At 45.1% G+C, this 23,109-nt stretch overlaps 5 protein-coding genes across 5 annotated transcripts; 3 read left to right on the top strand and 2 right to left on the bottom strand.

The window, feature by feature from the left end:
* Positions 1 to 247: 247 nt before the first annotated feature.
* Positions 248 to 3,523, top strand: LAJ45_09484 (uncharacterized protein; the record flags this gene model as incomplete). The annotated part of the gene is made up of 1 exon (XM_046119027.1): positions 248 to 3,523. The coding sequence occupies one exon, from the start codon at positions 248 to 250 to the stop codon at positions 3,521 to 3,523; it is 3,276 nt and encodes a 1,091-aa protein (XP_045967842.1).
* A 909-nt stretch (positions 3,524 to 4,432) lies between these two features.
* On the bottom strand, positions 4,433 to 5,359 carry LAJ45_09483 (uncharacterized protein; the record flags this gene model as incomplete). Its single annotated transcript, XM_046119026.1, has 1 exon — positions 4,433 to 5,359. The coding sequence occupies one exon, from the start codon at positions 5,357 to 5,359 to the stop codon at positions 4,433 to 4,435; it is 927 nt and encodes a 308-aa protein (XP_045967841.1).
* A 3,158-nt stretch (positions 5,360 to 8,517) lies between these two features.
* LAJ45_09482 (uncharacterized protein) lies at positions 8,518 to 9,264 on the top strand (the record flags this gene model as incomplete). The annotated part of the gene is made up of 3 exons (XM_046119025.1): positions 8,518 to 8,633; positions 8,704 to 9,113; positions 9,197 to 9,264. 3 exons carry the CDS (start codon positions 8,518 to 8,520, stop codon positions 9,262 to 9,264), a joined length of 594 nt encoding a protein of 197 aa, XP_045967840.1.
* An 8,755-nt stretch (positions 9,265 to 18,019) lies between these two features.
* On the bottom strand, positions 18,020 to 18,525 carry LAJ45_09481 (uncharacterized protein; the record flags this gene model as incomplete). Its single annotated transcript, XM_046119024.1, has 4 exons — positions 18,020 to 18,071; positions 18,143 to 18,295; positions 18,402 to 18,453; positions 18,519 to 18,525. The coding sequence occupies 4 exons, from the start codon at positions 18,523 to 18,525 to the stop codon at positions 18,020 to 18,022; spliced, it is 264 nt and encodes an 87-aa protein (XP_045967839.1).
* Positions 18,526 to 20,098: 1,573 nt separating this feature from the next.
* Positions 20,099 to 21,056, top strand: LAJ45_09480 (uncharacterized protein; the record flags this gene model as incomplete). Its single annotated transcript, XM_046119023.1, has 4 exons — positions 20,099 to 20,239; positions 20,307 to 20,351; positions 20,416 to 20,494; positions 20,554 to 21,056. 4 exons carry the CDS (start codon positions 20,099 to 20,101, stop codon positions 21,054 to 21,056), a joined length of 768 nt encoding a protein of 255 aa, XP_045967838.1.
* Positions 21,057 to 23,109: the final 2,053 nt, after the last annotated feature.

Genomic DNA, 23,109 nt, shown 5'->3' with positions numbered 1-23,109 from the left:
TGATGTGATGGATGACTCTCTCCCCACCATAACTCTCGTGCCCTTTCGCACTCAGCCCATATGTATAAAGGCTTCCCTCCATTTTCCCGCCTAACAAATTCCACCCTTACCTTACTGTTAAGCTGTTTTCAGCTCCCCCTCCCGTTAAGCTCGTTCAAGTTGCTCAATGATCAACATCGCTGTATCGAAACCAGAGCTAAAGCCAACAAACCAAGGAGGATACCTCTACGCCCAGGCTGACTGAAAAATGCCTCCATCTACTCCCGTTAACGAAGAAACCGACCGGACTATCCAACGGAATTCGAACTTACACTCCCTGTACATCTCGAAGAAAGCACGCATCCACTCATCTTCTGCTCCCCACTCATCTTCCGCTCCCCAACCACCTCAAAGGCTCAGACTACCCCTCCTCAATCTCCAATCACCCGAGAATGATACCTTGATCTATGTGCAATCAAACTCGCAGTCTCCTCCACTTCGATGCAGCTCCCAGAGGCTTCTTGCGACCGGTTCACCGGTATTTGAAAGGGTCCTCGGTCCAACCTACCAGTTTCGAATTCTGCGTCGGAAAAACCTCCACAAGCTTGGCCTACCCATAGGAATTAACTTTGTTGTGGACTTATCCCCGCCTATTGAGGGCGAAGAAGCAGTGGATGCGGTGGAGCGCTTTTGGTGCCCGGATGAAATTCTGGGGTGGGAAAGCAATCTCGACGGCAATTACATCGAGGATGAGTCCCCGCTTGGTTCTCCACTGTTCAACCTCAAGAAATCGGGTGCGTTGGACAACTTACCACTTTCTCTCACAGACAAGATGGAGAGTGATCTTGAGGCGCTTCGTGACGACATTCTCAAGAAAACCAAGGGGAAAACGGCTCAGCCTGAAGAAAAGGTTATAACGCAGCCGGAGGAGGTTAAGACGAAGATGCCAGCATATTCATTATTTAGGCACACAGGTGCTATTGAGAGGGTGCTGCATATTCTCCATGGTCTCGATCCACAGATTTCCACCACGCCCATGTGGTACACAGTTCACAAAGTTGCTTTGCAGATGGAATGTACAGCAGCAGTGCAGGATCATATCCTGGCGTGGATTTACCAGAATGAATGTTTCATCGAACAATACCCAGGATTCGTACTGCGGACTGCTGCAGAGATGAAGAACGCGGGTCTATTTCGTGACGCGTTTGCAATACTGGTGGGGAAGCAGTTGATGGGTGGAAAGGTGGAGAAGGCGGGAGTGTTCAATTCTGACGAGAGTATACCCCCCGAAGCGGAACCGTGGGGCGAGAGTATCATTGCAGCGAAAAGGTCCCTACAGGGGAGGCTAGAGAGGTTGTATACGTATATCAATAGCACGGCGTGGTTAGATAACGCTAAGGTTATTCCAGAGTACAACAAGATTACCGTTAATCTTAAAGCGAAGGGCCCAAAGCTTCGCAGAGCCACATCAGAGTTAGATGAAGCTATCAGAGCTGTGATTCAAGCTCAGCTCAAAACTCTATTCGCGTACTCGGAAGATCCTGGGGACCCAAATTGGATGAATCCATGGGAAAAAGCGATGTTTGATATGATGCCAGAGCCCAAGCAAATATTCAGCAGAATGTATTGGAAGCAACTATTCAATTTTCCAACAGATGGGATAGGATCTCTAGATGTGGCAAGAGCTGTAGCTCACTGGAAGGTTGCATTACATAGGGTGGAGACAGATTTGCCCGATGAGGACACCCAGGGGACGAACTTCGGGCCGGCCACGAACTCTGAGGTGGAGACAGCAATCTGCTTGCTATCTTTGGGCCGAGAAGCGGAGGAGCCCGTAGAAACTAATCCCGAACGTGCAGAAGCCAGAGTAATGAGTTCAATGCAGAATAATTTGACAAGAACCCGGTGGCAGAATTTCAAGAGGCGGAGCACACAAAATACCGTCTGGGCTTCTTCTCGAACCCCGATCTCTGGTCCCACGGAGGGCAGTGGCACAACCACAGGGTTTTCATATCCTTCTGCCTTGAACAGCGTATCACCGGAACAAAACTATGGGCATGAGCTTTCAACTACCAATCTTCCCGACGGGCCACCGCCGTACACACTCCACGCACCAGATACGGATAAGGTCGGCGAGAAGCGCAAAATGAGACTATCCGACTTGGATGGGTCATATACAGATATGAAGGAGATTGAGTCACACCGTAAAGAAACAGAGTTCATTGACTCCTCCACTATCCTCCCTGATATCAGGCCAGGGCGAGTTGAAGTTGAGAATCCAATGAGAAAGCGCCGTTGTTCTGTTGAAAGAGATCCTGGCGACGACGAAGACGAAAACATCACCGAAGCCAGTTTCTTTAGGCAGGGTGATACTGAAGCCGGTGAACCAGAAATGTTCAACATCTCTGGTGTCTATTTCGATCCTCGACTTTCCTCCTCCCCACCCTCAACATTTCTAGGCAAAGGCAAGAAAACAGCGATTGAGGATGAACCAGAAAACCCTCAATCCGAAAAGTATCATTTAGGGGATTATGATATCTTGGATGCTACCGACGACGAATACCAGTACTATTTTAAGGCTGCTCGTTCTGCTCCCCCCCCTTTTGACGAACCAATGACCCTCGACCCCACCTCCGACTCAAGGCCCTTTCAATCTCACCAAAACTTACCCTCCGATGCTTCAACCACAAATTGGATTGATCCTGAATATGCACCTTGGAAACCTAAACCCATTGCTTGGGTCGATCCTAAAACAGGCTCGGTAGTTGCCCGCGTTGTTAATGATCATAATGCTCAAAGACCATCCCATACGACCCATACGACCCATACAACGGGAGTAACTAAAACAACTGAAGAGAGTCGGACGCCCGGTTGTTGGAGATTTCCACTTTCAGCTTTGAGGGTTCCAGACACGAGGGTTCCTAACACGGAGATTCCTAACACGAGCCATCATTTACACGACCCCAGTCTTACATTCAGCATAGAACAGCTGAGAAGGGAGGTTAAAGCTTATCTAATGAAAGTGAGTTCGACGCAGCTGAAGATCCCTATCAGCTTTGATCCGTTCTGGGCCGGCGATGGACAATTGATCGTGAGCCTGAGAGAAGAAGAGTGGGCTTTTTGTCCAGCCTGGGCAGGGGGTTTGGATATCTCTGGAGTTCCTGCGGACACAGTCGATAATAACATTAGAACTGAGGGCAGAATGGTGGAACTCGAAATCAGGGGGGGATTGTCCTCGGGTTTACCTAAAAGAGACCAGAGCGAAGAGGACGAGAAGGAAGAGGAATATGACGACTGTGCAACCGAAACTGGAAGCATAGGATCATTCAGCACGTCTGGATTCTCGAGCTTTGGTGTAATCTCTGAGGGAGATGGAGAGAGCGACAACGGAACGGTGGCTGGAGACGATGTCCAGTTTGACGTGGAGACGGAGAGCTTATTGGGCAGCGATGCAGAAGTAGGAGACCAAAGTGCAACAGAGGCAGGTGATAGTAGTGATAGTGATGATGGATTTGAGGAAGTGGTTTGGGATGAGGGATTTTGAAGGATTTTCCGGGTCCGTTTTTCGAATTTTGAGACTGAAGGGTTGGGGAGGGCGAAAAATTGTGATGTCTTTTCGGGACTTTTATCATTGTTTATTTCTATTTTTTATTACCTTTTATTTCGACTTTATCTTTGGATAAGTATAGTCATATACGTACTATCTTTTTTCCCCTTTTATTCTCTGCTTTGAGATGCGGTTGGTACGCTTAGGTGCAACAAATGAAGTGATGGCTTCCCTCTTCATATCGACGCGAATGTATGAAAACAAAAAAAAAATAAAGATTACTCACTCTGGAATGAATATTCACTTTGCTGGAATTAAGAATGTATTCAAAACTCTTCAAATGCCCTTAAATTTACCCATAAAGGCGTCAATGGATTATTGATGAATTCAAAGGCCGATTTAGAGGCTGTTTTTTGCAACGAAGAACCGTGGCTGATATATGAGATTTGACAAGAGATAGAGTGGACCGATTGTTGGTGGATAGAGTAGGAACGGAGGTAGAGGGGATGGATGGGTACAAGACTGAGTAGAGGAAAAACGAGAGTGAAGGGAAGACAAGAGTGGAGGGAAGACAATTAAGAGATATGTTAAGGGAATATAGAACCTTCTAGGGGTGCAGCAGGGGTTGGATGAGAATAAGGTTCAAGTGGGTGTCTACTCTAAGCTGATGCCCCTAAAGGTGATGTCATTATGAGTGTGTGTCTTGTTGATCAGGGGGTTTCAAGCAGCTTGTCATATTCAAATTCGTTATAGCAAAAGGATAGATGCAGCCACTCAATCAAAAAGATTTACCTTGCACTTTTATTTGCTTTAGTGGGGCAACCAAACATATGTATAAGTACATGTGGGAGATATAAAAATTTACCAACCAGCCTCCTTCATGTATAATCACTCGCCCTAGATATCTCAGTCTCGGACCGGCTGTATTTCGGATTTGGATACTTCTGGTTTAGAGCTTTCCGCCGGCAAAGCTGTCACACTCATCTCGTCTCTTTTCGCCCCGCTTAGATTAACCCCCTCCGCTACACCTCTTGCATTATGCCCTCCGCGACCGACAGCTGCTCCACCCGCGTTAATGTCTGCTTCAGCTGACCCGTTCTCCTTCCCTTTATTCTTCCCTTCCGTTCTTGCCTCCTCTAATCTCTCTTCAATGCTAGTAAACTGTGTAGGGTCTCCAAACGCGGACACTACCAGCCCTAATTCCGTCTCATCGGGCTTACCCTCATGTGTGTCGACTTTTGGCTGGTTTCTCTTTTTCTGGCGGCGGCGCCAAACAAAACCCAGAGAGCAGAGAGCGACGATTACAAGAACTCCTACCACAACTCCACCTGCGATAGCCGCTGTTGGCAGCTCGGCGTCAGAGGGGGGTACCGGGTCTATCGGAATTCCAGAAGGAGTGGATTCTTCGCTGGCGGCGGCGCGCCGGTGGTGAAGATCGGAGCGTGTTTGAATTGAGAGTTCCTGGGTTTTGGTGCCGGGTGTCCTAGTTCCATCACCGCCGATCAGGATTTCCTGGTCACCGAGGATATATATATCTTCTTTCCTACTAATTTTGTTGTTTGGGTGGTGGATCGTTGTGCTGTATTCTTCATTCGCATGGAGGAATAACATCTCGCCATCCCCAGTATGTGAAGATTTCTTTGGTATACACACCCCTTTCTGCGTATTTGTAGCAATGTCGATAATGTGAAGGCAGTAGGTCGTCTTAGGGTCGGTGGTGCAGAGACCATCATCGCCACCGAAGAGGGTATATCGAATATTGGCCCAGATGGAGTTTACGCAGTTCACCTCCTGCTGGGAAGCGGGGGTATGCGTGTGCTTTAATACCGGCATTTCGACGATCAAAAGTCAATAATAATAGGGTACACTGGGATCATCCAGAACTTATGGGACTCAGCGAAGAAGACCCTCTGTTCGAGTAGCCGTGCTTTGTGGCGTTTGGGGAACAAAGAACTTACCACCCATCTTCACCAATGTTGCCAAGGAACACAAAAAATTACTATATCAGCCCTGTAATATTTAATCTGTGACAGCGCGTCGAACAAAGCCCTGGCTTCATGAACTATCAATCTGATGTCGAGTGATAGTGTATGATGGATATGATCTTCGCGTTCCTTATCCTAGACTTAGTTAAGTTTTAGAGCATGCTAAAAGCATTGACAGTTTCGGGATAGTCACGGTGGAATTTTGCTTTTTTTTCAAAAGCCTAAGGCTATAGGCTACACACCTGTGATTCTAGGAACACAATTTCCTATTGGATGTTCGTGCATCCAGAGAAGCTTTACAATTAGTAGGAATGGTTCAACATCTATATGTAGCAAAAGAGTAGTCTATTTAAAAGTATAACTTGCGTACTATATGTGGAATTATGCCAGTTATAACGTCGTCGTGATCGGTTGACTGTGATTAGACGACGATAGTCATGGGCAATTTTCTGCCATTCAAAGCTGCTGGTTAACAAAGCGAGCTGCTAGTATGTACAGATTTCACAAATCATTTAGTTACATGTAAATGTTGCTCCATGTATGATGCCATGTATGAAAGCCAAATTCACAAAGAATGTAATATATAATAGACACTAGGCCGAGCTAGTTTCCCTTTAGCTTAACTTTTCTCATTCTTATTCTTTTTTTTTTTTACGAGTACAAAAGCAAGGCTTACTTTTTACTGGTGGTATACGTATCCCCATTAACATTCTTTAAATCCGCGCGCGCGTGGTTGTACGTATTGACTTCTTATCCGTCCATTGAATTATCCGCTTCACTATATCCACTGCGGTCCCTGTCTGCTCTCTCACATGCAAATTTCTCGTCCTGCTTTTAACCTATCCAACTACAATTCAGACCGGCGTTTCGAATCTGCAACCTGCTGTTCCTGTTCAGTGCTAATGTGCAAATATTTGAAGTAGGGTGGATCTCCGCAGGACCATCTGATCTGGATCCGATCGAGAGCTTCAGCTACTTCAACTTTACTGGACATGGTAGACGTCTGAGTGTAGGAAAATGTATCTAGGTCTACCTCCCAAGCCCCTCCCCCCCTAATCCATTCATCGTTCTAAATACTGAAAATATTGGGTCTGGGTCTATAGCACGCGGCGGTGGTAGCATTAACCTACCGCCCTCACCGGGGCTAGGAAAATGCCATAAAATCCACCTCGTCCATTATCAACCTTTCCTTCGCTACTAAGCCTTGACATCAGAAGATACTATAGTGGAGACCGGTCTGATGAGCGGTAATCTAGTAGAAATCTCTTCATGAGGGAAGTGGCAGTGGGTAACTTGTTGATGTAGGTTATCATGATTTCTATGGTAATTTCTCAACGAAATAGATAAATTACGTTGACACCTTTCACAAGAGGACCCCAAGAGCTGTACAGGAGGCTAACTGATTAGAATAATTAGTCACACCAATTTGAGTATGGTATCATACAGCCTTTACTTCCCGTATCGGAACAGTTCAGCTTCGCCAGCACTGAAAAGATATACATAACACTTTCAATCTCGCCCACAAAGGGGGCAGTCAAGAAGCGGACTAGGAACCTAGAGATTACCTATTCGATGTTATATTTAGGACCGAAGTATTGATATGTTCAGTTCACACTGAGATGTTCTCAAAGGGCCTAAGAACTTACCTTCGACACTTCTACCTGGGGTACCTCGGACTCAAAGCCATCTGGCTTAGATTATTGATGTCTATTGTTGAAATTTTCAATCCAGTGTTTTTAGGTCTGTTGGGGAATCTGAGCCTTAAACACCATCGCGCCTTGAGATAGCTTCGGGATTAGTTGTGTCGTGCCGGTGGCTTAATTTCTCCATTTTATCCTGAATGTTCAATTTTCCGTGCATAGGACTGCTGCCTGGGACTGCTAGAAGGCGAGGTTCCGAACTGCACCACGGAGTAATACCGGCACCTCTTGGCATTTATACTGCGCTTCGGCATTGTTCGAAACTTGACTTATAGGACTGTAGCATGGGGTTCAGGGGCACAACTTAATACTGAGCATTTGGCTAAGGGAATTGTTCGTGTCTTAGGACATTTTGTGTTTATACACTATGATAAGCCAATAAATATTCGTCCCCGCCCCCGATTGTGTCTTTGGTAGTGATTGGATTAATGAATAGCAACGTGTTGAATCATTCGTTTCGCGTCGTCGCCGACGCGAATGATGTTGCAACACCCCGCAAAAATCACTGCGAACACTGAGGAACTTATAATTGATCAAGAGACTCCCAACCTCAGGTTTAAGAGGCACTACGTGGTAATCACCGCAATAACAGAAGGATTTACCCGTTCTTGACCCGGAAGACTTTGCGGATCTTGGAGAGTCCAGTCAACGAAGCAGGGTACCGCCGATCCCGAACTCTAGGTGAAACCATAGCTCACCTGCTAGTCATATCCCAACAGTGTTGTTTTTGGTGCCGACAAGGAAGTCGGGCTGGGTAGCCGCTAGTCTAACAAATATGCCCACTTTTCTGTCGCTGCTTACAGCTTTCTGCCTCTCCCAATAATGCCTTCCGCCAAGGATCACCAAACAGCACTCGTGTGAGATTAACAGTGTCACGTGCAGAGTTTTCGCTTCAATGATAAGTCGGAGGAGCACTTAGCGCCTAGGGTTTGAAAATTTCAGCCTTGAGTTTGAGAACACTGATAAGTTGAAAATTCATAGTAGGGCATTTTTCGCGCCTTGCTGAATTGTGGTTACAGTTACGAACACGCCTGCATACACATGCGTACAGACCTGAACCAATGAGTAGATCATTTGTTTGATATGCATATGCATCTCACATTCTAATCGGATTATGCCGCCTATATCGGTAGACAGGGATCTACTGTTTAATATGAATTTTTATAAATTCCAAGCAATGTCCAAAATAAAGGATTCAAACAACCTACCTATATATCATCACCACTATCATCAATACTTAATACCACAATCTACTATAAATTCCACCTATAAATCCTTCTTTGAACACTTAGCCTCGAAATACACGATGGGTTTCGGATTCTTTAGCCGCATAAAACGAACAGCCCGTGCAATGAGAATTGCCTGGTCTTCCAAGTCGAGCAACGATGAGAAAATCCCCACCTACGAAGAAACATCCTTAAGGTTGCACAGCACCATCGTCTATCTACCAATCGAGTCCAAGGTCTTCTCGCTAACACTTAGTACGGAATAGCCGCTTCTCTGATGAGAAAATCCCACAAGGGAACAATTTCAGAGAGTCTACAGCAATAGATATAGTTGCACCCCCCGCATACGCACATCGAAGCACTCCAGCACCTCAAAAAGGCACCGTCGCTCTCCACCACGCAGCATTCACAGGTAACGTATTACTCACGTCTGCGCACCTATGTACACCCGGCATCAATGTCAATACTACCGACAAACACGGCTACACCCCACTCCTTTATGCGGCCCAAAAGGGACGAGTCGGTGTCGTCAAGCGTCTACTCAAGACTCCAGAAATCGAAGTGAACCCATGTGACTCCTTTGGAATATCGGCACTCTCTTGGGCCGCGAGACGCGGCCATTTAGAGGTTGTGGAACTTCTCTGCAAGACTCCGGGTGTTACTGTGGATCATAAATGTAATAAGGGTCGTACACCGCTGTTGAGAGCGGCTATGAAGGGACATGTGGCGGTTGTAGATGCGCTGATTAAAACCGGTCAGGTGGAAATCGACGTGAAAGACAGTATAGGAAGCACGCCATTGATGCTTGCGAGTCAGGGTGGGCATGAAGATGTAGTTGCGCTACTTTTGAAAGTCTCCGGAGACAGGGCTAGAAGCACTGGTTTAAGGTAGGGGGAATGGATTAGGAATTGGAAATATTGAGGGTATCGTTGTCATATTGCAAACGAGCAAATTTTTTATTATCTTTTCACACAATTGGGTTTTCCAGGCTCCATCACAAGGATTTGTTTTTGAATAAATCAGCAAGGGCAGTAGGACCACATGAAGGCTACAAAGTGCCTCTTTTCTACATGGGAGGCAGTGAAAAGAAAAGAAAGGTGCTTCCGGAAACCATTAGGCACATGTAAGAGAGTCCCGAACACTAAACCCCGAAAATCACTCTTTCAGCTTCGTACATAACACATGACCAATGGCACAGTAGCAGTACCATACCAGTAGAGCGGTTATCCAATCTTATGGGACGTGCGATGCCTTTGGGTCCTCGTACATATATTGAAACTCAAGGCTACACTAAACCTCCCCCATGCGTGGGGATCCGCCCTTTCTACCAATAGGCGCAGTAGAGGCTAGCACGTACTAGGGCACAACAGCACTAGTATGTACCAGCATCATCAAATAGTAGACCCAATACCCCCACTACTAAGACCGTTGCATGTGCTGCTTGTAAGACAGTGAATAGGACGAGAGTAAAGCGAAAAAACGACGTATATAATATATAAGGGTAGTTTCATCTTCTCCCCACGATCATGGATGCTGGTTACATGAGCTTTATGTAGTAGCTAGCTAGCTGGGTTTAGTTACACATCTCGCACCTCGCTATTCCGGACGGTAGCGATTCACCGAAACCTCGTACGCAAAATATTCCCAAGCTAGGAAGCCGAGACAGCAAACCGATTTTGCAGGACGGAAAAAAAATAGAATTCCCTGAGCAAGGGATCTGGCATATTGAGTTCTGCTCATATATGGCGAGGTCGTGGTACATATGCGCATGGAGTATACCGTTCTTTGACCGGGCGCCATAGAAGGTTCGAAACAGCATCTGAACTACATACACAACACAATCAACTGCATGCAATGGAGAGCTCTCCGTTGTCAGCACGCCATGTATTACTTCAGTACCGCCAACGCGATACTTCGCACGCAAGCCACAGAATTGAGATGCGATACTTGGCAGGGCGGCCCTAACAGTGTAAGGGACACCAAGCTGACAACCACCCCAAACCGTCGCGATACCAACGTACCTAAACCTCGAAGGCAAGGGGGGTTCACTTACTCCGTGAACTTTCCTGAACTTAGTCTTGAGCGCTCATTCGAGTTCATGCATAATTAAACACATTGCATCTCCGATTACTCCATCGGGCCGTACCGGTCAGCCTTATGCCTGAGAAACGAGGTACAGGCAACAAGGCTACATCATGATCAGGTCATGATCAAGTAAGGGGTACCTAGTCTCTGCATGTACTATACTGGCGCTAAGAGACGACGTCGAGTTGTGTTGAGACTTCGTGGGGGCGGTGTTTTCACGGGCTAATTCTGTGTTGATACTGAGGCGGGTGCGGCGGACGAGGTTGTGGATTTGGGGGCTTTGGGTAGGTTTTTGAAGGCGGTGAGAGTTACAATAGTGGGGGGGGGGGGGGTTGACTTAGCAGCGCAAGAGGAGGGGGCAGGCGTGATATTTCGTAAGGTCGGGTAGGAGTCGAGAGGTGTTAATTGTCAAGATGTGTGTACGTGTATATCTATTAATGGACTGTACACGTACAAGTCAATTCGTTTCCCACGAACGAGGATGATAGCTTCGATCTTGTCCGTCACGCTCAAGTCTTTCGCTATGTCCACGCAACCTATACGCAGGGATATTCATGTCTACGATTATGAAATTCAGCCAACAGAACACATTTTTGCTGCTAAAGATCAAAGTAAAAAGAGATCGGATTTAAACTCAATAGATCAGACAGCTACATAAATAGTCTACCGATAACTTCACATTCACATTCACATTCACATTCACATTCACATTCACATTCACATTGATAACGACTAAAACGCACACATATCTGGCCGGAAATGAACTTGTATTCCATCTTAACCAACAAAAAACGGAACCTCGTTAAAAAACCCCGCTGGTCAATGCGTGGGAAAAGAGCGAACCGACAAACAGAAATACAAGCTCATAAGAGGATAATTTTAGAAACCCCATCTCTTATAGACGGGTGATCCACAAAAACATGATAATGGTATGCGGGGGGAAATAGAAAATATAAAAGAAATTTAAAACAGAAGGGAAAAAAAAAGGAACCCCATCTATCATAGATGGGAGATCCACAAAAACGTGATAATGGTATGAGGGGGGAAATAGAAATATAAAAGAAATGAGAAACAAAAGAAAAAAGGAACCTCATCTATAATAAATGAGCGATCCATAAAAACGTGATAATGGTATGAGGGGGGAAATAGAAATATAACAGAAATGTTGTTGTGTAAGGAAAATAAGAAAATAAGAATGACAGAAATGACAGATGACGAACAGGAACCTCATTAAAAAACCCTGTGGGAAAAAGAGTGTTCCTTACATGAAAAGTAAATCAGAGAAATCAGAGATAATAGAAATGAAAGAGATAGGAAATAGGAAAAAATCAATAAGAGATGACGAAGAACAGGTTCTTCGGTGAAAAGAAAGGAAATTGAAACATGTCAAGAAAATGATATATAAGAGAAATAGATGGGACGAAAACAAGGATTCCTAGAATTCGCGAAAGGGATGGATCAGAAGATATCAAGAAAAGAAGAGGAAGACTTTCCGATATGAAGAATCGGGAACGACACCTGAGATGCCTAGAATATATAAGACAGATCAGAAGGATAAAGAAAGAAGAGGAGAAGGAAAACTTTCCAATATATTCATTGAGAAATCGTGGATCCCTGTGTATAATTTACAAGGGAAATCAGAAAGAACAAAGGAAACAATATCAAGAATAGGAAGACTTCTCGATATAAAAATTCGGAAAGGACACATATCCCTATAATAGAAAAGATAAATCAGAGAGAACAGAAAATGAGAAGTAAAATGGGAAGACTTCCAATATATCTGAAAACTCGGGAGAAACACATCCCTACGACGGACTAGAAAAGTGACAGTATAATACAAACCAAAAAGAAAGGAAGGAATACTTGCCCATATGAATACTCGGGAAATCCAAGTCCCTAAAATACACAAGACACATCAGCAGAAGATACCAAAAATGATAAGTAGAGAAAGAAGGAAGACTTTCCAAAATAGATAAACACTCGGGAAAAACTCAACTACTTGTACATTAGGGGCCTCGATCACCACCGCCGCCGCCCCCAAGGAAAGAAGAAAAGAGAAGAAGTGGTTTAGGCGGAAAAAATGCCTCTTAAGCGAACTCGAAGAAATCGAGAGGGTAACAAGGGCGGCGAAATTCAAAGGCCACATTGGAACACCTAGACGACATAAGGCCAGATATCGTGGAAAATGTTTCCGAAACGAGTACGCGGCTTTCCTCGAGACGGAGTGGCCACATTGTGTGTATGTGGCCAGAACTGGGGGAAACGTCTCGACGGAGGAGACGATGTATTGGGATTGCGAATTGTAAATGTAGGAGTAACAAGTAAGACTTTAATTATATTATTGGATGTTTTTAAATTCATGAATGTATTTGAGATTTATATACATATATGTACATGTATATCTAGCTAGCCACTCTAACGCCTCCGTGGTCGCAACACGCACATCCGCGCGCATAAATCTTGGGAAAGTTCTATCTTATCGCGCTTTAAGAGATGTATTCTTCTGGCACATCCACAAAAACCTCTTTCACGAATTAATCACTCCACTACCATACACCGCATCATCAGATGTCACTCGTAAACACATCCCCAAGAAATCAAGCTAGCCGACTGAGGGGTGAAACCTCTCATCAAAAAAAGATTGTATAATACTTCATCCTCGTCCAGGCGCTCCAGGGTTTGTTGTGGCGTAAACATGTAGAGGCCACCAAATTACTAAATACCGCCCCGGGAAACGCCTCGATCAACTCGTACACAGATTATTTTGCACTGACACATAGACTTGTGTAAACTGTCGCTTTTCTTTCCTAATATTAGGAGAAGCCAAAGAAATTGTAACTTGGCTGCTGGAGAATCATCAGTAATCACTCGGATCATAGATCATCACTCGTAAAGTACATCGAGGGGAGAAACATCCGCAATCAGGCCTGTGAAACAGGTCTAATGCAATATTACGAAAAACCACACAGCAGCGCAGGTTCTGTATACGTGGAAGATAGCGAGTTTTAGGAAAATGGTAAGCGGGTTGTATTGCATGTTTATTACATTCCAGTTAAGGTTACTTTGAGGACACATACATGTAGTTGGGCAACTCAGCCCGAGGCGAAGCGTGTTTAGATCAATTCAAAGTTTTGTGTAGTAGAGTGTCAACCAACAACGCCCTCCCAGGATAGAAGACGGTATTTGCAGAATCTCTTACCTCGTCTGCTACCCCGCTACCAGCACCAGCTCTGCCAGCCCCGGCATCTGCCTTCTTCACCGGCGGCTACGTCGGTAGTGGGGGAAACAGATCTTTCATCCTTATAATTTCAAGATATATTTTTGTCCGCCCTATACCGCGCGCGGCTTAGATACATAATTCTTGTTCTCTCTCTATCCTCGTACTTGTTCTCGAACAATTTGATACATGTAGTTACATTCGTGCTTTTCAGGACAGACAGTTAGATTTCCGCCCCCACCACTCTACAGCCGACAAGATGTTCACGAGAGTCCGACCGCGCCTCATGTCCGCCGACTCGTCCCAAAAGTCGACACGCCTCTAGCCAACACCATCACCCTCTCACGCGCGTAGATATACGCCCACCTCCCCGTGTGAGGAGGAAAGGTAAAGGTGACTCTGGGCCCGGCCTTATTGATCGTTCTCTAGCTCTCTAGACTCTCATTCTCGTACCATCTATCTTTGAATCTCACCTCATAGTACATGATCCTACTCTATGCCGCTCGCCGTAGTGCCTTTTATGCCCCCGGTGCCGCTCACTCCCACTCGTTGATGCATAGGTTCTCGTCCACCGTTATTCACCATTCTGCCTTACTCTGACGACCTCGAAGAGCCGCCGCTTTGCCCATGCGTTTATTCTTCCGTCGCCGTCTTCATATCCACTCGATCCTACGCCACAGCGCACCTTTTCCCGCCCGCTTATATAATTATCATTGAGGTTGGAAGCGCCATGTATATGTATGAATATGCGGAATATGGGAGCAGTACCCATCGATATTAAGAACGGGGGTGAACATGGATGAGATTAGAACCAGCATGCGCAGTGATTGGGAATCTCTGTAAAGAGCTACTTGCAGTAGTATTATCATAAATGCACGTAAAGTCCATGTAATCATGAATAGATGTGTATATAATTCATAATCCATCCTCTAAAAACCACGGAGAAAAAAATTAATCTCCTTGAATCCGAATCATGATGTGCCCGGGGAACTCCCGTCCGATGCAAACGCATCCAGGTCTCTATTACCAACGCAGCCCCCACAATCCCATCATTTCTGTCACTCATAAAAATCCTACCCCAAGCCACGGGCGGCATGGGACCAACTGGATACCCCCCTGGCCGGCCCCCCACTCGCTGCTGCATATTGCACAATCCACACCCCCGCCGGCGCCGACTCAAGTTTCGCCACAACCCGGCCACCAACCACACAATTATGCTTATCTGGGCATCTAGTACCAGCTAGCCACATACATATACATATTCCGCCAACTAGGCCCTCATCAGCGCTGCGACAAACAAGCCGCAGGGGCTAATCACTTGGCGGAAATAGGATATGTATGCATGGCATGGGCTCCGGTGAAGATGGGGCTTACAGCTGTCCTGCAGCGTGATCCGCAACGACCGACCCACTGCACTCCCACTCCCCATTTCCGGCGGCAAACCGAATTTAAAGCCCCCCTATCGCCGTTCGTGAAGAATTTTGAAAGGGTTAATTACTGGTAGACGTTTGGCCGGTCTGAGGTTGTATGGCCGGAGATGTGCAGTAGTATATGCAACTGAGTATACTCTACTGGCGGCCAGAGGATATTAGATGGGGCTTGGACATGGTATTCTAAACCAGGAGATGGCATCCAGCAGCATGTCGTGTGTGCTCATAGAAGTTCATACTCGGCGGCCCCTCACATGTTTAAACAAGAGTTAAGGCGGCCTATTCCCGATCAATTTGGGACATGAGCAGTTAGACGGGAACCTACCGCGCTCAGAGACGGAGTTACCTTTAGTAATACATAGCAGGGCATTGCCACTGCGTGCTTGGAGTAGGTCGGCTGTTGTATATGTAGTCCGCCTTCGCGCTTAACGAGCGCCGAGACGTAGATGTCCTGGGAGATTGTTCGAGGAGGATTGCGGTTGTGTTTCGGAAGTCAGGGGTTTTTTTTTGCTGCGCCGAAGGACTCCAAACTTGCCGCGTTCTCTGGAGCGTTTAAGCTATTCCCCCTTCTTAATCTGTCTGTTTGAATTCTTCGATACATATTTGGTCCCTAAAATTAAAAGAGCTTACGGAAAGATGTAGTGACTTCCATACCATGGGCAGTCCGATACAATTATGGAGGTTTCCCAGGTAATTAGGCACCCCTGTAATTGAGAGTATTCTCCTTCTACCGGCAAAGGATCGGTCCTGAATTACCGATATTCTGGCAGGGTAGGACGGCAGCCGATACGGGAATCCCCCAACAATTTAGGAGTCGAAACAGCCACTAAATTATAAAGCCACAGTTTATACCTCGACCTACCGAAATGGGATCATATAGAGCCCGACGGGTAACGAGCCAATCCGACAAGGTGCTTTAGAGCTCCACTTTTAGACCCAGTAAGCAGCCTATCATTATGTAAAATCACACATCAAAGATCCTTACTCAGAATCCTTAGCTAATGGATGCCCTTTTGTCACGTAGATCAAGGTCTGTGCTGGAGTTGGCACCGCTGTCAGGTATCTGTTTTTTGTTTTGTTTAATTCATTAATTGCATTTGTCAGGTATCTGTATAAACCCCACAGATTTTAGAAATCACGGATCATACTCCCAGAAGCAAAGCGAGTACTACCACGTCCTCTTTTTCTTGTCTGATATAGTGACCGATACTGATTGTGTGTTTCTTCGGGATACGATTCTGCTAGAGCCGGAATCCTCTCCTGACTAAGTTGTATTACATGTCTCCGAATGGTAGAATCTGCATAAGTTGCATGCGCAGCTAACTAGCCAATTAGGCTCTTGACTCTAGATCTCGTGAATGAAAACAGTTTCTATGACATTAGTTATACCTCGAGATAGATCCAGACATAAGCTACCAAGTTTCAAATAAAAGGAGTTTGAAATCGGAGCTATCCTATGTCAGGTAACAGATATCAAATTGCTATCTACCACGACTAACCGCGGTAGTGTCCAGTAGTCGATAGTCTCCTTCCGGTTTGTGACAAGCAGCAGGGTACCGGGGTTCTAGAAAGAACAGTTGAAATGATTTGCAGAAACACAAAGAGGGTAGGACGAAATCTGTCGGGCAAAGCTTCGAAAACGGAATTTACAGTCACCTCACATGTATTTGTCTATGTATCTACCCCTCCTGGTACTTGTTCAACATATTGGACCTGATATCCGCCCCCACTATAGTCTCTTTAGGTCTTGAGAATTAAGACAGACCTCCGGGGAGGTCACAGGTGACCATACATCTTGAAAAGAAAAATTATTTCTATGGTGCGTTGGCAGGGGAAGGTCGTATATGTAGGAGATTCGCCCGTATTCGACTCTTTGCATTGTAAAAGCCGATCATTAACATAACCATAGCACCCCTCTTCTACCATAGCCCCGTCCCTTCCTAACTAAACCGTATACCTTGCATATATGATTTGTTTCTTAGGATCGACCCCGTTTTTTTTCCCTCGGGGCTGTCTCGCTCCCCGTAATGGCACCCCTCCCCGCTTCTTTCTACAGTAATTCAATTGGCAAATTGAGTCTAAAGATTTTGACACTAATATAATGCCTGCAGAGGATCGAGAGGAGAATTCTCCCAGTGCAAAATCAAGAGGCTTTTCTCCTGTCCAGGCAATGTTTTGAAACACATTTAGTTCTAATGATTGAGTGTGGTCCATGTGTACCAAGCTGCATAGATCTAGACCTTGCCCAGCAGTTCTGCTATCCAATCCTGTTGACTGGGAGTATCTTTACAGTGATTATCTGCGCATATTTCCTACACGGAGGTAGAGTGAGAACATTTCACAAGAAAATTCCGCCTCAGATGGAGCAATCAGCAGCAATTTCTAGGTAACTATTCAAGATCTCATGACTTCAGTACGCGTTTGTGTGCTGGCATTGCCTGAGCCGATGTGCCTGACTGTGTGCCTCGAGGTAAAGGAATGTTATTCAGAACGAGCACCGGATTTTATTTGAATTTCCGGCCAAAGCTCTGCTTGAATTGATAAAGAGGAACTTTTGATGTAAATATGTGCAGCAGTATTACTCCTCTTCGACCTCTCGTATTCTGAGTCGATGGGTCCATAGCCAACGAACGGATCAAGGCGGATAGCCACATGAGCTTTGCACATACCTCTCACCTTGAATCCACCGCTTATGTGGCCCAACTGATCTGTGATCTGCGAAAGGCTTGATAGTACCAGACTATGTCCAATGTATAATGGCCAAAGCTCAAAACTTTGTTTACATCGTATACGTATGTATAAATACCGACACCGGGTTAAAAAGCCATAGCCTCGTGGGCACGGTCCAACTCATGAGGCTCCAGGGTTAGGGTCAACCATCCTTGTTACTATTCTTAGACAGCTATTTGATTTCGGCACATTAGCCCTAACATTCTTAGTTAGACGATGACATAATTAGCTGCCAAGAATTACCAAAAGTAGAAGTTTAGCTTTATGCCACCATGCATGCGCCTTCCCCCAAGCCACGTTACATGTATATCCTTTGCTCGCGCATGGAAATTTAAGCTCATAGACCTATGTTGGAGGCTCCTTCGGATCCAACGGTTTTTCTGGAACAGTGTTTTGCTATGCCTCAGGTCTGTTTACCAATTCCGGGCGTCCCATATACATATGAAGAGTAAAAGTATGTCAACTTATGTATGCATCAGCTACAACTATGCCACGGTGGTACCGGCTGATATGTGGTGAGATAAGAGAGTGGTGAGCGAAAACCCTCTGAGAGCCTGTGTAAAATATGTTAGTTCATAATCTGCATGGGAATTAAAGTTTCCCAATTCAATTACTCAACCTTGCATATCTGGTAATCTGTACAATATACATGTGGAAAGAACGATCAAAGGTGGGGGCAGCTAGCACATAGAGTCCTCTATGTGAGGTCAAAGGTCTCTTCACCCTTTCAAACAACATGTAAAACAGTCCCTGCCGGTAGTTAGTTCTTTATTGGAATTTCGAACTTTCATCGATCGGAGTAGAGGTTGCTCTATTTACCCCGATATTATTCCGACATTTCAAGACCAAAAGTGTATTTCGGTCTCTTTGGCCATATCTGGGAATATATATGGATGATTTGAGTGATGTCAAGACAAGGGACGTCGATAGTTGTATGTTTGTGGGGTGCCAGTGCCTTCAATTACTTCTAGAACACCGGGTCGCTCCCGATAGGAGTGCTTGTAGTGTAGTGCTGACAAGCGCACGGGCCCTGACTGTTTTCCCGGTACGAAGTTTGGAGTTCACTTGGCTACATTAGCTCAGTATACCAAGATCTAGGGCATACATTGTAGAGCATAGCTCAATAGCGCCCAATTTATACCCCTTATGCATGCAAAGGAACATAGCTGTAGCCGCATATTGCATAAAGAGAATCTGAGAAAAGAAATCCGGCTATGCATACTGCTTGGGTCCTGTTAGCACTCTGTTGACCGATGCGAATCATGCGACTATCGATATATCACGGTGGACAGGTAGGCACTGGAAATTCAGATCCGTATGCAAGAGCTAGAGGTGAACGAAGAAAAAACAAACAGAACTCCTTACCATAGGGATAGATCTAATTCAGCCACTTCTTCTCTCTGCCGCTGTTATTGCCGCACACATTGCCGCTTTCTTTGCCGCCTCCGTTGCCGCTGCCGCTGCTCGAATTATGAAGCCTGATGAAGTAAATATTTATCAATAACGTCTCACGGGAAAAAGAAAGTTAAACCCCTGGATAATTTCTGTAGGGCAACAGGCTCAAAGTGTCTAAACTGTAGACACGTAGAGTTTAGCTTGGTTCCCTATGGTGCAGAACGTATGTACCATGCCGTAGTGGTTTGGAATTTTGTATGGATCCAAGCTCTTGGCAAGTGCCAGTCGGAACGACCACGCCCCCATCCTGCAGCTGGTGCGACAGCCAAGTTATTCCACCCATACAACCAAACAGGTCCTATGTATGTACCTGCTATACCCTTCAAATTTGTAAACATTGGCCGGTTCGATTCTTAGTAGAGATGATAGATTACTTACCGAAGAAAGGAAGGGGTAATCGTGTTGCAATTAATTCTGGTTTGATACTCTAGGATCGCCCACTCCGCCCCGGTTGTGCCAAATCCTAAGCCTCACCCTATTGCCGGCAACCTAAAGGTCAAGTATACAAGCTATCCCTGGTAGATGGGGTCACCACAAGGGAGTGAGATACATGCATATCCTTTTTGTGGAGTTGACGGGTGGGGGCTACTCAAGGTAATGGTTCGTTAGATGAAATATAATGACCCCTAATCCGCAAGAAACGTCGAGGTACTCAAAACCGAACTATCAGTCCACGGCCACGGCAATAAACCCAACACACCCCAACCACTCTCACTACTTAACTCAAGTCGACATATATATATAATGTTTTTAAACCTAGGAAAGAAAAAGACGACAGATCAATTCATTTACGGAGAGGGGATGACACCACGATGGTTTGAAGCGAACTTTGCAAAATATGTTGGGCCTGACGTTGAATGGAAATTCTGCGTCCACATGGATGATGTAGGTGTACTCCATTTTATAAATTTAGGATATCTGTCTTATGAGAAATTTCTAATGGTTCCGTTAGGGTAAAGAAGGCTTTCTATGTAGAGTTCATCAACAGATTGCCCCAGTATGTTTTAAACTTCTTTCACCGGCCAAGTACTAGCATGGGCTGATGGTTATATCTTAATTAGGAAGTTATCATGACTATGAGAATGGATTGCTATGAATCAAGGCAGAAGTCGAAAGATAGTGCAAGGCGTGCTTACTTTGGTAAGTATTCGCGGCCTATATTGATTTATTAGCGTTTGTTAACGTAAAATCTTTCACAGAAAGGCTTGAACTTACTTGGAGAGAGGGGAATCGTGACTCTCCTGAGATGAGGCGAGAAGAAAGCTGGCGGTATAACGGAGGAGGTACTGGATCAGAGATCCCCACCCTCCAGGTTCCACCACCATATACCCTTACTCCGGATAATATAAATTATGGAGATCGACCTCAGTCAATTTCAGAGACAGTATGGAACCCTGAGACCGGATACTGGGAGAGTCGTAACTCCCGGTTCACACGATCAACGCCAGCAACACCGACTACTCCATCTGCAGGATTTTGGAGAAGCAGACCAGACAGTGGAGTAGGATTGTCTCCAATATCGAGCCATTCATCTGATCCCACCTTCCTCGGAATAGAATGCTCAAATCGCTCATCGGGTGTTGTTTCACTTCACGATAAATCTATGGGCATCCGAAGGCCGCGTTCTGCTGCAGATATGCGGACCTCATCCACCGGCCAGATGTTGATCAATATGTCCCGAGGCTCATACGGCTGGATATAATCGTCTATTCCGTCATGGCTGTATTATTTTATTTTTGCTTTGTTTATAAGTTATTTTCTTTCTTCTTGATCAGTGATAGAGCATCGGGATTCGGCGTTTAGGGTTTATTTAGATTGGACGCGGGTTTGATTTCATTTTTCTTTCCCATTCTTGTAACTATGCACACATTTCTTTCTGTCTATATACTGCGTGTCTGCAGATCTATCAGCACTTGATTCTTATCAGTCATCTCTTCATTTTCTATATTTGGATATTTCATAATACTTCCCTTGAGTACTTCATAGCTATAGTTCACCCTCACTCAACCTATACATTTCTTTGTGCGTTGGCATCAATAAAAGATATGAGATTGTCCAAGAGAGATAATACGTTTTATATAGCTCTGTTCGGACGGACGTGGTATTCCATAATGTGGTAAATTCGGTTGCATGGTATTATCCTTTGAGATAAAGCCAAGTATTCGCTAAAGATAAAAGTGTTCGGATGGAGCTGAGGTATTGTTGGGTATAGGCATGAAGATACGAGACATACAACGGGAAATAAACACCTCTAGAGGTATTTGTTAAAACCATGGTATTTTGTGGCGTAGTCATGGTATCAAAACCAATAATTTAGGCCATCCGAACACTCAAATACTACGTTGACTTACACACCTTCCTACTCGGGGTGAATACCATGGTATTGACGTCCGTCCGAACAGAGCCTTAATCTCTAGTCATTGCAATTTTCTTAATAGATAGAAACCCACGACTAATTATCTTATGGGATGGGTAGTATAAATCGGGTTTGATTAGCTTATGGGTATCATTTCACAGGAAAGTGGAAGTTAAGGATGCTGTTACTCTCCAGGCGTTCTAATACGTCGAAATGATCTCGATGAACTGACAAACGCGAACAGCTTGAGCCACAAACCTAGTCCAAGGTATTTACATAGGTCATTCGATTGATTGATTGGTGGTTCGTTCGATGATGATGATGGTGATGATGACGATAATGATGATTATGATGATGATGATGATGATGGCAAAATAGAGCGATAATTCACACCGCGGTTTGTCTCTTTCGGCCACGACGACGTACTCCCGCCGGCCTTGAGCTACGCTTCCTCCGATCATCCCGCTCGTCCCATTTAGTCATACCACCATGTCCAGACGGCATGCGCCACAATGCCGAGCTATGAATCTTGGCGCACAGTTGCTCACTCGATCTAGTGTACTAATTGATATTGATTAGTATTTTTCTTCCAATTCCTACCATTGCCCTGTCGATCCCATACACCCCAATCTCAGCGAAATCTCTTGGTAAATTCCGCGCCATACAGCTATAACTAGTATTATCTGAAGGTTTTTTGAGGGGCATGCTATAATTAATACTTGATTACCTAGAGTGAGATTTGGTTTAATTCGATATTTCGACCCTCAAGCTCGCCTAACTAGACTGATATTAAATGCAATCACATGATATTTGTCAAACAGACTGGATGTGATTAGAAGTCATCCTTTGTCAGGCTTGGCCCAGTTGGTCAAGAGTCTATTACCCATGAGGCCTTAGGTTTCACTATGAGACTTACAACTAACGTTATCGCTGTCTTATGTCCAGGCTTTATAACCTCGGTACGAATTGGTACGCCACGCGTGCACGACGTTAATTCGTTTCCTATGTAACTAGAAATCCGGCACTAATCAAGCCCCCCCCCCCCCTCTATAGCTACCAGTACACGTATATACGCGCGCATGACATGAATTTGAACAGAAGAAATCCCAGAATTGAAAATGGAATTCTTAAAGCGTTTTTCTGGAATATATAAAACTTTCGAGAGGAGTCGATTTCCCGGCCAAGGCTTGTCCGGAGTTTTGATGTTACGTTCATATAGCTTCGAATTTCTAAAAGGAGGTGTAAATTCACCGGAAAATCTAAAAAAAAAAAGAAAAGAAAGAAAAATGTATTCTGATATCAGTACCCTTTGTTTGAACTAGCACTAAAATATATTGACGGTTTTCCAGTCTAGGCACTAGAAGACGCCCGCAAAACATGCACTGACCATGCAGCGGAG

The sequence above is a fragment of the Morchella importuna genome, assembly GCF_003444635.1.
Source record: "Morchella importuna strain M04M26 chromosome Unknown Morimp01GS036, whole genome shotgun sequence".
Classification (NCBI taxonomy): domain Eukaryota; kingdom Fungi; phylum Ascomycota; class Pezizomycetes; order Pezizales; family Morchellaceae; genus Morchella; species Morchella importuna.
This window is presented reverse-complemented; position numbering and strand designations above follow the sequence as displayed.